We start from the raw sequence: 18148 nt of genomic DNA on the forward strand, positions 1-18148 counted from the left end.
CAGATAGCTTGGACCTAAGTCATATTCAAGCCAGCATCTGACATCAGAATCACAAGACAGAGAAGCCAATAGGAGAACACTTCAGTCTCCCAGGACATTTAATACAGGATCTCAAAGCAGCTGTCTTATTGCAAAAGAATTTCAGAAAAAGACTTCAAAGAGAAGTTGCTGAATTACAATTTATCACTAAACTGAAAGCTATGGAGAGACTTGGTCTGAATAGAGATATTGGATTCCTCTCTCATTACATATGCTAATCATCTGCATATTATCCCTTGCTTTTTCCTGTAGGACTAATTGCAGTCGTTAACAGTCATCAACAGGTTGACCATACCCATTGAGTCAATCTCCCATCTCTACTCCCCTCCTGAGAAAAACCCCACCCCACCCTCCCACTATATATAAGGGTCTGGTGACTTCTATTTCAGTGTATCTGAAGAAGTGTGCATGCACACAAAAGCTTATACCCAGAACAAACTTAGTTGGTCTCTAAGGTGCTACTAGACATTTAAAAATATTTTTTAATATATTTCAAACCAGCAGTTTGAATTGTTCCAGTGGTGCTGCAGCAGCAATCTCCTTGATGTCAACAGGATAGCAGCATCCCCAAGCCCACCTGAGGGCTGCCAGGAAGTTTTCGGTGTGCAAGGTACTTCCGCGTCTGCTCTCCAACAGAGGGGAACCAAAAAGAACCCCTGTGTTGCAATAAGAGCCAATCACAGCAATACAAACCCAACACGTAGGCTAATAGTTAGTAGGGAATATATAATCGAATAATGATATCATTCAAATTATAGGAGTAAGCCAATCAAAGTTCATATGTACAACATAGCAGAATGGTAGCAAGGACCGTCAAGCCGTGTGTTCAAAACAGATGTCTAAGGACAGTCTCACAACAGTCTTTCAAAAGTTTCAACAGAAGATGTCTCAAAAGTTTCAAAAGTAAAGTCTCTCAATAGCCTTTCAAAGGTTTCAACGGAAGACGTCTCATAAGCCTCAAAAGAATAGTGTCTCCAGTGTTTTGTAATAGTCTTCATTAGCCGATATTTTTCAACAGAATATGTAAGTAAGATTCATGCTAAGGATCAGTGCTCACTAGATAGTCAGCAGCAGCTACATTATCTAGTGAGCACTGATCCTTAGCATAAATCTTTTGAAAGACTGCTTTGAACACACGGCTTGACATGAGTTCCCTTTGTTCGGTCCCTGCTCCTGCCAACCTAGCAGTTCGAAAGCACGTCAAAGTGCAAGTAGATAAATAGGTACCGCTCTGGCAGGAAGGTAAACGGTGTTTCTGTGTGCTGCTCTGGTTCGCCAGAAGTGGCTTAGTCATGCCGGCCACATGACCCGGAAGCTGTCTGCGGACAAATGCCGGCTCCCTCAACCTGTAAAATGAGATGAGCACCGCAACCCCAGAGTCGTCCGTGACTGGACCTTACGGTCAGGGGTACCTTTAACACATTCTGACGTATCAGGTGCCAAGCCTAAGTGACATTGCGATCAACACAATCCCTTTTATGTGCTTGGGAGTTCTTCCAAAATCATTACCATGGAAGGTAATAATTACCTCCACTATTTTAGTGTTGGCCACCCATAAACCTCTTGCAAACAAGATCCGAAGAGCTCTGTGGGTTTTGCTGCTTTAGAAGAGAGCTCTTCTCCCGGTTAACTTGGCCCTGGATGGCGTCTGGAATAAAACCCAAGTGTCAGATTGTGGATTAAGCACCCGCACTCCAACAGGGTGGTTAATTTAAGAAATCAAGGCAAGGCAATCTAAACCTCTCAGTTGGAGCACTCGACACCCGCTCTCCAAAATCAACTCTTTGCCAAAGATGGAAATGAGATGATGTTTTCTCCAAGAAAAGTGTGTGGAAATTTTGACACACAAAAAAAGGTCTCAGCCATTTTTATTTTGCATAGTTTGAGAGCTCCTTTAGCACAGCAGCTGTGAGATGAAAAATCCTCCATTTATCGCTTTGTTTTTATTCCGTTTTTCAGAGTGAGAAACCCTCCTGAGGCAGCTCACGGCTATTTTAAAACTTAAAATGACAAAAAATGGTTGATATGCAATTAAAGATGATTAAAACCAGCCAGACAACAGGAACTCACCGCCAGCATGTATGACAAAATCAACCAAACAGCAAGCAAAACAAAAAAAGTTTTGGAGGACTGCTTAAAGGCAGCTACTGTTAAGGACATTCCACAGATGTGGAGCCAACACCAAGAAAACCCTGACTCTGGCAACTGCCAGTCGGAAGGTGGAGCAGAAAGTAAGTCTGTTTTCGGGGGCTGAGCATCTTCCAGCATTGAAGGGGGTTGGTCTAGATGACCCTCAGGGCCTCATCCAGCTCTACCATTCTAGGATTCTATGATTCTATATGGGTTCTTCAAGGAGTTCCTCAAATAGCTTGGTTCCAGTGCGACCTAAATTGACAGATTCCTCATCATTCCTCATCATGGCCTAGGACCCTTGTACCTACAGGACCGCCTCTCCCGGTATGCCCCATGGAGGACCTTAAACAGCAACACCCTAGTGGTCCCGGGCCCTAAGGAAGCCAGACTAGCCTCAACCAGAGCCAGGGCCTTTTCAACACTGGCCCCGACCTGGTGGAACGCTCTGACTCATGAGACCAGGGCCCTGCAGGATCTGATTTCTTTCCGCAGGGCCTGTAAGACAGAGTTGTTCCGCCTGGCCTTTGGTTTGGAGCCCATTTGATTCCCTCCCCCTTTTTCTTTTTCCTTTCTCCTCCTGCGATGAGGCTGCATTTTAATATTTTAATGTTTCAATATTTTAATTGTTGTATTTTATTCTTGTTTTTAAGTTGTATTCATTCAACTTGTTTTTATTATTGCTCGTTAGCCGCCCTGAGCCCGGCCTTGGCTGGGGAGGGCGGGGTATATATAAATTTTTTATTATTATTATTATTATTATTATTATTATTATTATTATCATCTTTAGCAGGGCTTAAACAGACAGAAAAGTGTGGTGGACACTTTTGGAACTCCCTGCTTATTGATACCAGGGAAGCACTTCCACTGTATTCTTCTCAGCGCCTGCGGAAGCACATTCTTTTTTAGACCAGCCTACCCAGATGTTTAGGAAGTTTGAATTTTACTGAGTTTTAGTCTACTCTATTGTGGCTTTAACTGTGTGTATGTTTTAAATGATGGTTGTAAAAGTTTTAGTGATGATTTGAATTTTTTTTGTATCTTTGAGTTTTTTCCTACAATCAAGTGGCATATAGATTTTATGAAATAATAATAAGAATAATAAATTTTATTTATATCCCACCCTCCCCAGCCGAAGCCGGGCTCAGGGCGGCTAACAACAATAAAACAGTACAAAAGTACTACACAACACTCTAAAATCATTCATTATAAAATTAATTCAAATCAAGCCACTGATGGAATGGAATGAATGGAAAATAAATAAAAACAAACCCCAGCCCGCTCCATAAAGACGAGAGCCGCCTAAATATATACAATTTGTCTGCCATTGAAAGTCATCCAAATATTCCAATCCCTGGATAGCCGGATAGCTCAGCTGGTCAGAGCCTGGTCCAGATGATGCCAAGGTTTGGCCACAGGGCTGGTTCCCCTCCCTGACTTTAGGACATTGCCATAAAAAAATTGAAAGTGATGGACTTTTTGACAGTGCAGAAAAGGTTTCCAAAAGACAGAAAATGGATTCATGGAATCGTAGAATTGTAGAGTTCTACAATGCAGGGATCTTAGCTAAAACATCCATGGCAAGTGGTCATTCAAGCTCTGTTGAACAGCTCTTCCTGTCAGAAAGTTCTTCCTGCTCTTTAGTTAGAATCTCCTTTCCTGTCATTTGAATCCATCGATTGGGGTCCTGCCCTCTGCAGCAGCAGAAAACAAGCTTCCTCCATCTTCCGCTTCGTAGCCCTTCAGATATTGGAAGGTGGCCATCATCTCCAATGTCAGTCTTCTTCTCTTCTCCAGGCTAAACACACTGAACTCCTACAGCCATTTCTCATCAGGCTTGGTTTCCAAATCCGTCACCTTCTTCGTCAACCTCCCCTGGACACCTTCAGCTCCAACCTCTATCCCTAACCAGCGTGTGTATGGCACAGCAGAAAACTGGATTTGCAAAAGCAGAGGGTAAGGAACACACTTTTGAACAACAGAGGAGAAACAGAAATGGTGAAGGATGTTCTTGGTACAGATCCAGTTGCAAGATGGACCAAAGTTGGTGTCTGAAAAGATCCATGCAGTTGTGTAAAGGATGTGACTGTTAGAATTCCTGCTCCATGATTGCAGTTGTGGGATTTTTATCTATCACATGACGGTGCATGTTTTGACTCCACAGAGTGGGAAGTGACAGAGACAGGATGTTTGTGTTATTGTGTTCCGTGAAGTGGGACTGTTGTCCTTTGCTCTTTTTCTCTTTGCTGTCTGATGCTAGAGAGAGAGGGAGCCATGTTGCAGTGCTCAGTGTGTGTTCATATGTAAATAAAGTAGATTAGCCAAAATGCTGAGTTGCTGAGGTCTGTTACACATGATGCGCAAACTCTGCAGATCCCTAAGTGTGCCGGTGTTGGTTGGCATCGGTCGCTGTGATGTTCGGGCTGAAGAAAGCTTTTGAAGCTCCTGAACTATCGACCAGGAGGGAGAGAACATGCCAGTTGGGCATGCGTCTCTGCCAGGGTCCTACTTGAGTGTAGGACGAGCTCCTGACAGTGACTGTGCCTTTAAGCCACACAGAGATGCACACTCAACCACACAAGGATTTCACTAGGGATGAACTGATGTTCCCTGCTCTGCTTTCCAACAATGGAAACATGGCAGATGGTGAGCCACAATCCACAACAGTTAATGTGGAGCCTCAACCTCCTTGGACAAATCTGGATAGCAAGAATTGTATAAGATTCTTACCACACCTGAAATCGACAGCACAATCCTCACCACGCCTTCTCAGAAGGAATTCTCACGGCTTTCAGTGAGAACGTAAGCTTGCCTTTATCTGCAATCCCAGGTAAAGATGAGTAAGACTGTAGCCCTAAATATGTGGCACGTAGCACAGCTGCCTTTCCCACGGGCAAAAGGGGTCACAGGACCATGGATGATTTTTTTAAGTGTTACGGTTGCAGATGAGGAAAGTCCCTTGAGCTGATTTTTCTTTTTTCTTTTTAACATGTGGGTGAGAATTTGATCTGCCTTCAAGCCACCCCAGGAAGACTGGTGTGCCTAAAGATCAAACTGTATTATTTAACACTCATTCCCACTCCTTATCAGGTTCCACAACTGAGTCAAAGAGGGATATTCACTTCTGCAAATGTGTTTGCATTGAGAGATTTCTTGAACGTTATCGCTGGGCAGACTAACTCTTAAGCAAATTCGCAGCAGGTGTTAACAGGGAAGAAGGCGTCTAATTATCACCCTGGCTCCAGGAGATATCACGGCATAATGAAGGAAGAGAGCGGAGTCTCTTTCTCTCTTCCTCAAACAAACACACACGTGAAAATCCCCATTTGCAGTTGAGTCACATAACACAGTCAAGAGCAGCTCCACGTGAAGGCTCCCTGATGGGCACTTCAGGACATTTAAAAGATTGCGGCTGTTTATTTGAAAGATGCCCTACTCACCCTTCACCATAAGGTTCCAAGGTGGGTGAGAACAATACACTGATAGAACTGTAGAGTTGGAAGGGATCCCCAAAGGTTCTCTAGTCCAACCCTCTGCAATGCAGGAATCCCAATGAAAGTATCCATGGCAGGTGGCCAGCCAAGCTCTGCTCAGAAACCTCCAGTGGAGAGCCCACCATTTTCCAAGGTAGACTGCTCTACTGTTGAATGGTTCTTGCCTAATATTTAGCTGGAATCTGTGGGAATGTTCAGGGATGCAGGAGAGGATATATTGTGTGATTATAGCCTTTCCAACTTGTGTAAACAAGTTCATAATTTAGCAGAGTAACATTCCTTTAAAAACTCACAGCAGATGCGTTTGCTCAGGCTCGCTAAGGCCTCTGTAATAACTGTTCTGGTATTTTCCCCTTATTCCCTCATAACAGATAAGACACGACACAGTCTTCTATAAAAGTATAAAAAGAGTTTACTCACATTCTGTTCACAATCAGATCCCAGAAGGCAGACTTAGCTTAGAAAAGTAACATACACCTGGAAACTATCTCATAAGGAGACAGTCCCTTTGTCCTCTCTTGGCTGGAGGCCAAGAGAGCATCTTTGGCTAAGCAGATGTTGCTTCTTTGATGCATGTAGTCAAAGAGAGAGAGGTTGCTGCCCTGCGCTTTTGTCGTTACCTGCACAGGTGAGGCCACGGCCACCTCTAGTCACATGTCCCAGCCCAGAAGGAAACAGGAAGTTTACCTGCTGGCTGGACAAACACTCCTCCCCATGTGTAAACATGTTCACTCTAGGAATGTTGTACTTGACTGCTCTTGTGTTTCACATCCCACAGAATCTCCTCCCTTCCAGAGCAATAGAAGAAAAGCTTGCTCCATCTTCCATGTCATGTTACAGCCCTTTGGATCTTTGAAGACAACAATCATCTCACCCCAAAGTCCTCTCTTCTCCAGGCTAAACAACCACAACTTCCTAAACCAGGGAGTGGCACCATCGCTGAGGTTTTGCAGTGTCCACATTTATGGATTTGCACTTAATGAATGAACGAACCAATTAACCAAATGAATGCAAATGGATGTTCTTTGCACCCCCTTCCTGGCCCAGTCACCATAACTTTAGGGGACGGTCCATAGATGAAGGAGAAGAAGAAGAGTTTGGATTTGATATCCCGCTTTATCACTACCCTTAGGAGTCTCAAAGCGGCTAACATTCTCCTTTCCCTTCCTCCCTCTGTGAGGTGAGTGAGGCTGAGAAACTTCAGAGAAGTGTGACTAGCCCAAGGTCACCCAGCAGCTGCATGTGGAGGAGCGGGGAAGCGAACCCGGTTCATCAGATTAGGAGTCCACCTCTCTTAACCACTACACCACATTGATTTGAGCCTCTTCTGGTAGGGGCCATTTGTGACCATTCACTTCTTCACACGGTGCAGAGGTAGACTGTGGAACTCCCTGCCACAGGAGGCAGAGATGACCACCGATTTGGATGGCTGCAAAAGAGGACTGGACCAATTCATGGAGGAGGAGAGGGCTATTGATGGCTACTATCCAGGACGGCTTTGCTCTGACTTCACGGCCAAATGCTTCTGAAGACCAACTGCTGGAAATTGCAGGAGGGGAGAGCTGCTTTTGTGTTCGAATCCTGCTTGCTGGTTTCCCACAGGCATCTGGTTGGCCACTGTGAGAACAGGATGCTGGACTAGAAGGGCCACAGGCAGCAGGGTCCTCTTATTTTATTATGGAGCCTCTAGGTCCTGATGCATTCTATCTGGATTCTTAGGGTTATTTGGCCCCTGTGTGAACAGGATGCTGAACGACAAGCCTGATCCACCAGCATTCTTTGAATGCTCTTAAGTGCGAGCTGAGCAATGACAAACCTAGACAGCATCTTAAAAAGTAGAGACATCACCTTGCCAACAAAGGTCCGTATAGCAAAAGCCATTGTTTTCCCAGTAGTGATGTATGAAAGTGAGAGCTGGACCAGAAAGAAGGCTGATCGCCGAAGAATGGATGCTTTTGAATTCTGGTGCTGGAGGAGACTCTTGAGAGTCCCATGGACTGCAAGAAGATCAAACCTCTCCATTCTGAAGGAAATCAACCCTGAGTGCTCACTGGAAGGACAGATCCTGAAGCTGAGGCTCCAGTGCTTTGGCCACCTCATGAGAAGAGAAGACTCCCTGGAAAAGACCCTGATGTTGGGAAAGATGGAGGGCCCAAGGAGAAGGGGACGACAGAGGACGAGATGGTGGGACAGTGTTCTCGAAGCTACCAGCATGAATTTGACCAAACTGCGGGAGGCAGTGGAAGACAGGAGTGCCTGGCGTGCTCTGGTCCAGGGGGTCACAAAGAGGCGGACACGACTAAACGACTAAACAACAAGAAGTGCGAGCTGGCAGAACCGCCTCCAACTTGCTTCCCCTCTTGGCACAGCCCCACCTAGCAAGAAAGCAAATAGCGCAAGGCCCGAGGAGAGCTGTTCCAGAACGCTTTGAGCTTCCCTACCCAATGGCAAGCAGCTCAGATCCCGTTGCTCTGCCTGAAACGTGCTCTTGCCACGAGAGCCGAGGTGAGCCAACTCCCCGTCGCAGACATGTCAGCCCTTTCAAAAGCTGCTTATCTCCACGAGTGCTCTTTGATAATGCCGTGTAAGCTTTGCCTGGGGGCCCTGCGTCTCCAGCAGCCGATCCGGGGAGCGCCGAACACGTCCCGCCATCTTGCCTTTCTGAAGACAAACCCGCCTCGCAGGTGTCACTTGTGAGGACGTAAGGAATATCAAAGTGCTCATGTAACTCCTCAGATAAAGGAGGACGTAATTATTGTTCCAGACCAACGCTGGCAGGCAGATACAAAAGCCAGCCTTCGCTTTGCATTATCTCATCCACAGGGAAAGCCGGGAACTAGTCAATGATGTCCAAAGAATTGGTCGTGGTCCTCTGCTCATCAGGACGTTGTCCTCGACCGAGGCCAAAGGCTGCCTATAATTTTCTCACTTCGCCGCTGGTTTATCCTGCCAAGTCTAGGATGGCCTTTGCTGATCTGGTGCCTTCCTGATGTCTGAGACCAAGAACAATAAAAGTTGTGTAGCAGCGTAATGGACTTCCTCAGAAGGTGGGGGACTCTCCATCTCTGGAGGTTTATAAGCAGCAGTTGGGGGGGCATCTGACAGCAATATCTCAAGGACTGCCTCTCCCCATATGAACTGACCCAGACCCTACATTCATCATCTGAGACCCTTCATTGTGTGCCTCCTCCACGAGAGGTCAGGAGGGTGGCAACACAAGAACGGGGCCTTCTCTGCAGTGGCTCTCCATTTCTGAGATGCTCTCCCCAGGGAGGTTCATGAGGCACCTACATTATACACCTTTAGGCACCAGGTGAAAATGTTCCTCTTCAACCTGGGCCTTGGGGTGATTGACATCCGATGCCATTTTAACTGTGTTATGGGAGGGGGGTTCTTGGTGTGGTGTAGTGGTTAAGAGCGGTAGTCTCCTAATCTGGGGAACCGGGTTCGCGTCTCCGCTCCTCCACATGCAGCTGCTGGGTGACCTTGGACCAGTCACACTTCTCTGAAGTCTCTCAGCCCCACTCACCTCACAGAGTGTTTGTTGTGGGGGAGGAAGGGAAAGGAGAATGTTAGCCGCTTTGAGACTCCTTAGGGTAGTGATAAAGCGGGGTATCAAATCCAAACTCTTCTTCTTCTTCTTGGTTTGTTGTTGTTCTTATTTTTACTACAGTGGAACCTTGGTTGTCATACGTAATCTGTTCTGGAAGACCATTCGACTTCCGAAACGTTCGACAACCGAGGCGCAAAGAAAGTGCTGCCTGCAATTTCAATGGAGAAAACGGAGAAACACACCTCAATTTCCGAGACGTGTTCGGAAACGGAAGCAATTACTTCCGGGATTTTCGGCGTTTGAAAACTGAAATGTTCGGCTTCCAAGACGCTCGAAAACCGAGGTTCCACTGTATGTGTTTTGTGGTTTCTGTATCGTGATTTTATGTTGCAAACCACTATGAAATCTTTGGATGAAGGGTGGTGTACAAATGAAATAAACAAATAACAGATGCTTAAGTTGAGATTCTTGCATTGTAGGGGGTTGGACTAGATTATGGGATCCCTCCCAACTCTAAAATTTGCTGATTCTATGATTACGGCTCCCATCAGAGCTGTGTTGGCTGAGGCTGATATTAGCTGCAACATCTGAAAGGGCACCAGGTTGCAGCCTAGGACCCATGTGCCTATGGGACCGCCTCCCCTGGTATGCCCCGTGGAGGACCTTAAAGTCCACAAATAACAACACTTTGGAGGTCCCAAGTCGCAAGGGGGTTAGATTGGTCTCAACTAGGGCCAGGGCCTTTTCAGCACTGGCCCTGACACAGTTTAATGCTCTGGCACAAGAGACTAGGGCCCTGCGGGACTTGACATCTTTCCGCAGGGTCTGCAAGACAGAGCTGTTCTGCCTGGCCTTTGGTTTGGACTCAGTCTGACCCTTCTGTTGCCCTCCCCTTATGGTCTTGATTTATCAGCTATTTTAAAATGAGGCTGCATTTTAAATTGCATTTTAACCTGTATTTGAAATTGGTTCTCCCCCCCCCCTCTTTTTCCCCTATTATGTTTTTACTGTGATTTTATTTTATTGGTGTTAGCCGCCCTGAGCCCAGCTCTGGCCGGGGAAGGCAGGGTATAAATAAAATTTATTATTATTATTGAAGGTGGATCTACCTTAAGAATATAGGGGACACAGGTGGCGCTGTGGGTTAAACCTCAGTGCCTAGGACTTCCGATCAGAAGGTCGGTGGTTCGAATCCCCGTGACGGGATGAGCTCCCGTTGCTCGGTCCCTGCTCCTGCCAACCTAGCAGTTCGAAAGCATGTCAAAGTGCAAGTAGATAAATAGGTTCCGCTCCTGCGGGAAGGTAAACGGCGTTTCCATGCACTGCTCTGGTTCGCCAGAAGTGGCTTAGCCATGCTGGCCACATGACCCGGGAGCTGTACACCGTCTCCCTCGGCCAATAAAGCGAGATGAGCGCCGCAACCCCAGAGTTGGTCACGACTGGACCTAATGGTCAGGGGTCCCTTTACCATTTACCTTAAGAATATAAGAAGATCCTGCTGGATCAGGCCCAATGGCCCATTTAGCCCAGCATCCTGCTCTCACAGTTACCCAGAAGATGCCCGCAAGCAGAACATAAGGACCAGAGCTTCTCTCATCCGTGGTTTCCATTGCTGCCCCTGCCTGTGGAGGCAAAGCAGAAGCCCTTTGTGGCTGGTAGCCCTCGAGATAGCCCCCCCCCCATTAATTTACTGAATCCTCTTCTAAAGCCATTGAGGTTTTTGGCCATCGCTGCCTCCTGTGGGAAAGAGTTCCATAATCTAGCTCTGTGCTGTGCAAAGAAGGACATTTTCTTACCTGCTCTCAATCACCTCTCAAGCTTTGCAAGACGTCCTGGGAGTGGCCTTACACACCAGTGACCAGCAGTGAGTTGGCAGTCCAATTTAGGGAAATAATCTGGAAATAATGCACCCAGTTCCTTTGCAGAAGAAGCCAGCCTCCTTATGCAAGTGCTCTTTCATATTGGAATTATAAATGTGCAACTCAACAGCCATACCTATGTCACACACCTGCGAGGGACCTTGTGCAACCTTTGATTTTTGCCCAAGTGATGCGACAAGGAGGGAGGGATGCCAACTTTCGCCAAAGTGGGGTGATTAAATTCCTAAAGACCATTCCGCTTTCTACATCACTTTCAGATTATTTTAAAAAGTCCTTGTGAAAGTGCATTAGCATTTTAGCACCGATTTCTCCTTCTATATCGTTTTGTTTCTGTGGTTTCTCCAAATCTACCCCGTTTATCCCTAAAATGATGCGTTTGGGTATGCTATTTTCACTGAAATGGATATTTGTATGGACGCTTTCCTCTAATAAATGCATGCACGGCGTTTGGTCAGAAACTGCAGCACAAGATTCAGGCACAACCAGCTCTCCACCTCGGTAGCCAAAAGAGTTGCCTTTGAAATATGTTGGGCTCCATAGACAGAGTTCTGTGCCCATCCTGCCTTTCCCTCGACACCCTCAACAACCAGGGGAAAAAACACAATGTGAAGCTCCTGATGACACCGCAGGTGTCCGTCTCTACTGCAAAACATCTCTCCTTTCTTTTTTTGCTGAGATTCCTGCAGCCCTCCAGCCTCAACCGGGACCACGTCTTTCATCTTCCTGTTCAGCTCTGCATCCCAGAGAGCTGTAAATTCAATTTGCACATCGAAAACCCTCTTTCGTACATCGCGCATGCCCCCCCCCCAACTTCTAATTGATAGACACAAAAAGCGAGTTGAAACAGGAGATGAGATTGGAGTTGGGGAAAAGGCACCTCGCCCAGCTTCGGAAGAAGCACTTGAGCCTCTCACCTGCCGGATGCCCAGGTGGTACGTGAGGATGCGGTCCACAGCGTCCGGGTTCATCTGAGTCCACTCAAGGCTGTAGGCGTAGACGCGGGCCCGATTCTGCCACAGCGGGTTGTAGGTGTCGTAGTAGAACTCCGGCGCATAGGCTTTGCCTGCAGGGAAGAGAGGAACGAGGGTCAGGCGAGAGGAGGCAATGCCAAAACAAACAGTGTGGGCACATCATGTTTCTAGATCATGGGTAGGTAACCTAAGGCCCGGGGGCCGGATCCGGCCCAATCGCCTTCTCAATCCGGCCTGCAGACAGTCCAGGAATCAGCGTGTTTTTACATGAGTAGAATGTGTCCTTTTATTTAAAATGCATCTCTGGGTTATTTGTGGGGCATAGGAATTCATTCATTACTTTTTTTTCAAAATATAGTCTGGCCCCCCACAAGGTCTGAGGGACAGTGGACTGGCCCCCTGCTGAAAAAGTTTGCTGACCCCTCTCTAGATCATGCATCTTAAGCAATAGCCTTTTATTATTATTATTATTTTATTATTTATTGAATTTATATATCGCCCTATACCCGGAGGTCTCAGGGTGGTTCACACAAAAAGATCACAGCATATAAAATAAAAGCAATAACCCAATAATACCCCTCCCCTCCCAAAGAACCACATTCTAAAAGGGTGTTGGGTGTCAATCAAATCAACCAAAGGCCTGGTTTAAAAGGAACATTTTTGCCTGGCTCCTAAAGGTGTATAATGAAGGTGCCAGGTGAACCATTCCACAGACAGCATTCCACAGACAGGGAGCCACTGCAGAGAAGGCCCTGTTCTCATGTTGCCACCCTCTGCACCGCTTGAGGAGGAGACACATGAAGGAGGCCTCAGAAGATGATCTCAGGGTCCAAGGAGGTTCATATGGGAAAAGGTGGTCCTTGAGGTATTGCAGTCCTGAGCCAATTAAGGCTTTATAGGTCAAAACCAGTGCTTTGAATCGGGCCCAGAAACTAATCGGTAGCCAGTGCCATGAGTTTTTCTAACAGATGAAGTTCAAACTATAAACATTCATAAATGAAATACACAGTAAAGCAATCCCATTAAAAAACACACCACAGCAATTAGAAACAGGAGGCTCAGGTTGAACGATGGAAGGTGTGCTGGTGTAAACATAATAATAAGCATAGCTAGCATTGTTTGGGAATAATAATAATAATAATAATAATAATAATAATAATAATAATTTATTATTTATACCCTGCCCATCTGGCTGAGTTTCCCCAGCCACTCTGGGTGGCTCCCAATTGAGTGTTAAAAACAATACAGCATTAAATATTAAAAGCTTCCCTAAACAGGGCTGCCTTCAGATGTTTCCTAAAAGTCTGGTAGTTGTTTTTCTCACCCACAGGGCGGGGGTCACCACCAAGAAGGCCCTCTGTCTGGCTCCCTGTAACCTCACTTCTCGCAGTGAGGGAACCGCCAGAAGGCCCTCAGCGCTGGACCTCAGTGTCTGGGCTGAACAATGGGGGTGGAGACGCTCCTTCAGGTATCCTGGGCCTTTGAGGCTGTTTAGGGCTTTCAAGGTGAACACCAACACTTTGAATTGTGCTTGGAAACATACTGGGAGCCAATGAAGATCTCTCAGGACTGGTGTTATGTGGTCTTGGCGGCCGCTGCCAGTCACCAGTCTAGCTGCCGCATTCTGGATTAGTTGCAGTTTCTGGGTCACCTTCAAAGGTAGCCCCATGTAGAGCGCATGGCAGTAGTCCAAGTGGGAGATAACTAGAGCATGCATCACTCTGGCCAGACAGTCCGCAGGCAGGGAGGGTCTCATCCTGCGTACCAGATGCATCTTCCAGAGCCGGCAGAATGCCAATATAGATGGGGACTCTTGCATTTCATTACGGAGTACATGCCACATTTTTTTTATCTATTCAATTTTTATACTGCCCTTCATCCAAAGACCGCAGGGCGAATCACAGCACAACAATTCAAAATAAGAGCACAAAATACATAATAAAGGCTGCATTGCAGGGGGTTGGACCAGATGACCCTCAGTTGTTTTCCTCTTCCCTCCCCATCCCTGTTTCCTTTTGTGCCATGTCATTTTAGACAGAGGGCAAGGACCATGTTGCATTCCTTGACAATTATTTTTTTTATAAGATATTTATTAACCTTTTTTTAAAAAAAAGACATAAGTTCACAAAATATAAAAAATAAGAACAAAGAGTTACAAAGATAACAAGAGAATATAGAAAATAAAAAATAAAAAGAGAAATACAAGTATTATCAAACAGAAAAATATATAGAAAATACATACAAAATACAAAAAACAAAATAGCTAAGAAAAAACGTTTAAAAACAAATCCAGTTTTCAATATCTACAAACTCATTTGCTTATTTTCTTGACTTCCTCACACCTCCCTTTTTTGTATTCCCATTTATATAATCGATTCAGCAAATCCTTACCCTCTTTCCTTAATTTTAACTTTAGATCTTAACCTATTATAACAATATATTTTCATCCATTTATCAATCCGTATTTACATATTCTTATTAATCTTATTACCAATGCCACTTATTTTCAATCCAAACATCATTTTAACATTCATTAATTTTACAGTATTTCTGCAAGTATTTTTTAAATTTCTTCCAATCTTCTTCCACCGACTCTTCTCCCAGGTCCCGGATTCTGCCAGTCATTTCTGCCAATTCCATGTAGTATATCACCTTCGTCTGCCACTCTTCCAGTGTGGGTAATTCTTGTGTCTTCCAATACTTTGCAATCAGTATCCTTGCTGCTGTTGTTGTGTACATAAAAAAAGTTCTATCCTTCTTTGGCACCAATTGGCCAACTATGCCCAAGAGGAAGGCCTCTGGTTTCTTCAGGAAGGTATATTTAAATACCTTTTTCATTTCATTATAGATCATCTCCCAGAAAGCCTTGATCTTTGGGCACGTCCACCAAAGGTGAAAGAATGTACCTTCAGTTTCCTTACACTTCCAACAATTGTTATCGGGCAAGTGATAGATTTTTGCAAGCTTGACTGGGGTCATGTACCACCTGTATATCATTTTCATAATATTCTCTCTTAAGGCATTGCATGCCGTGAATTTCATACCTGTGGTCCACAACTGTTCCCAGTCAGCAAACATAATGTTGTATCCAAAATCTTGTGCCCATTTAATCATAGCAGATTTAACCGTTTCATCCTGAGTGTTCCATTTTAACAGCAAGTTATACGTTCTTGAAAGTATCATAGTTTTGGGTTCTAACAGTTCTGTTTCCAACTTTGATTTTTCCACCTGGAAGCCAATTTTTTTGTCCAAATTATATACCTCTCTTATTTGATAATAATGAATCATCATTCCTTGACAATTAAGCTGCTCCAGGAGCCCTTCTGAGCAAAGAGAGGGATATAAGTGGCTGTAATGGGAATTGGGGCTTGCTCGTGCGTAAGTTGCCGCCACTCTCGGCGAGGTTGCCTGGATAAACCTTCCCCTGGCTGGACAGCCCTGATTCCGCGTCTGTCTCAGTCACTGGCAGAATCCGTCAGTGGGCGTTTCCTGAACTTCTTCCAACATAAAAGTTCCTTGACGGATAGTCTCCGCCTAGCCTCCCTGCGCAGAAGTCTTCTGCGCAGGGTGGGCGTGGAGGACCCGTACTCTCCTCGCTAGTCTCTGGTGAAGAGTCCTGGAGCCATCTCTCCGAAGCCCGCCTCTGCCCGCCTTTCTCCCTGGTGTAACGCTGATTTCCTTCCCCTGTCGCTGAGTCCCCTCCTTTCCTGCTGGGACCTTCTCCGGCATCGCTTGGGAGCCCTTCCTCCACTCCTGGCTGCGATGGCAGTTCCCTGACATCCACCTCCCCCCCAGGACCCCCTCCACCTTTGGCCCACTCCTTTGACCCAATCTCGTCCCTTTCCTCGGCCGACGATGCGGGGAATCCCCTGAAGGAACTGCCCCCATCCTCTGATGATTCAAACTCTGCTTCCCACCTGCTCCTATCTCCTCCCGCGGGGTAACCTTCCCAGTCCGATTCCTCTCCATCTGACACCTCTCCTCCCTCCCCCTCAGAGGCAGGAAAACCCACAAAATCCTCTTCATCTTCTGTGACTCCAAATTGCTCCTCCCAGAATCTTGCTAGTGTTTTGGGTTTCCTTGGGAACCTGCTGTGAAACTCCTCCCTAAGATATTCATCCCTGATGGCCTCCGTGGGAACCCACGTGTTTTCTGATTCGGGTTCGCCCTCCCAGGCCACCAGGTACTCCACCTGGCGCCCTCGCCATCTAGAGTCGAGTATCTCCGGGGCTTGACTGCGAAGTTCCCTCTCCTCCACCTGTGGGTGTATGGGGACTTCTCCTTCTCGCCCCGGAAATTCCCGTCCCTCCCTGTATGGTGAGAGGAGAGACCTATGGAACACCAGGTGTAATTTCATGCTGGTCGGCAACTTGAGCTTAAATGCTACGGGGTTCACCTGCTGGGTTACCTCAAAAGGTCCTAGTCGCCTAGGCCTTAACTTCTTGCACCCTCCCTTAAAGGGTAACCCTTGGGTTGACAACCACACCCGATCCCCAACCCGTATGGTTTCCCCTTCCCTGCGGTGCTTGTCGGCCTGCCTCTTGTAAGTTTCCTTGGCCCGTTCCAAGTTCATCTTGAGTTGCTGGTGTAGGGCCTCCATTTCTTCCACAAACTGCTCTGCCGCCGGTACGCTCCACCCTTCCTCCCCTCTCCCCGGGAAGGCCCTGGGGTGACACCCATAATTAGCCATGAACGGGCTCATTCCCATGGACACATGTTCAGCGTTGTTGTACGCAAATTCGGCCAGCGCTAGTTTCTCCACCCAATCGTTCTGCCTCTCGCTGACGTAGCAGCGTAGGTATTGTTGGAGTATACTGTTCGCTCTTTCCGCTTGCCCGTTGGTCTCCGGGTGTCTCGCCGTCGAGAAGCTCACCTCGACTTGCAGCAGGCTCATGAGCTTCCTCCAGAACCGCAGGGTGGGTGTGGGCAGTGGAGGACACGTACTCTCCTCGCTAGTCTCTGGCGAAGAGTCCTGGAGCCAACTCTCCGAAGCCTGCCTCTGCCCGCCTTTCTCCCTGGTGTAACGCTGATTTCCTTCCCTGGTAGCTGAGTCCCCTCCTTTCCTGCTGGGACCTTCTCCGGCATCGCTTGGGAGCCCTTCCTCCACTCCTGGCTGCGATGGCAGTTCCCTGACAGTGGCCTTTGAATAAACGTCTGAACGAGCCCTTTATACACATTTGAGCAAAGAGCAACATTGCCCTGCATTGTGAAATGTATCAATATTAGTGGAGTGTAGGATATTTTCTCCCACAGGAAATGGAAACCGTGGTCCCTTTTAGGTTGTAATCCCCGACAGAGCTGGCCTCTGCCTTGAAAGGAGATGCTCTGGGGCGCCTGTCAGCCGAGCCAGGAGAATTTCAGTTAAAATTCCACTCGCAAAGCACCTTCCATCTCCATGGCTTTTGTTATCGACTGCAAGCTTGGCGCTTCCAAAGAGCAGGGGAGGAAAGCGCAGGATCTCTCGAGTTCAAAGAGGTTTCTCCTGCCCCGTGAGCAGAAGGATCAATACAGAACAGAGATTGCGGTGCTGAACTCAAAGCAATGCAAGTGTGTGTGTGTGTGTGCGAGGGAGGGAGGGAGGGAGGGAGGGAGAGAGAGCTGGAAATTGTGGACTTCCAATGAATCATTGCTGCAACAATTCTTCAACATCAACTTCGTTGGACTGGTCATGTTCTGTGGATGCCTGATGATCGTCTTCCAAAACAACTAATCTATTCTACTCTATTCTGTAGTATTAACACCAACAATTGGGAAACACTGGCCTGTGAGCACTCCAGTTGGAGAACAGCCTTTACGAAAGGTGTCATGGGCTTTGAAGACACTCGAACTCAGGATGCAAGGGAGATTCCATCAATGGTGTCTCAGAAATTTTTTTACACATCACTTGGGAAGACAGGCAAACTAATACCAGTGTACTGGAAGAAGCAAAGATTGCCAGTGTCAAAGCAATGATTCTTCCACATCAGCTTCATTGGACTGGTCATGCCTGATTGTCGTCTTCCAAAGCAACTATTCTATTCCCAACTTAAAAATGGAAAGCGTAATGCGGTGGTCAACAAAAGAGGTTTAAAGACTCTATCA

At 46.6% G+C, this 18148-nt stretch overlaps 1 protein-coding gene across 2 annotated transcripts in view; it reads right to left on the reverse strand.

Annotated features, from left to right (window-relative positions):
• The window catches only part of MDGA2 (MAM domain containing glycosylphosphatidylinositol anchor 2), a 396877-nt gene that overhangs the window by 36272 nt on the left and 342457 nt on the right, over positions 1-18148 (reverse strand). For both annotated transcript variants that reach the window (XM_053382658.1, XM_053382753.1), the window contains exon 10: positions 12011-12159. In XM_053382658.1, coding sequence (XP_053238633.1) covers positions 12011-12159 — 149 coding nt within the window. The remainder of the gene's footprint in view (positions 1-12010; positions 12160-18148) is intronic.

This window comes from Podarcis raffonei, chromosome 1 (genome assembly GCF_027172205.1).
Source record: "Podarcis raffonei isolate rPodRaf1 chromosome 1, rPodRaf1.pri, whole genome shotgun sequence".
NCBI classification, from domain to species: Eukaryota; Metazoa; Chordata; class Lepidosauria; order Squamata; family Lacertidae; genus Podarcis; species Podarcis raffonei.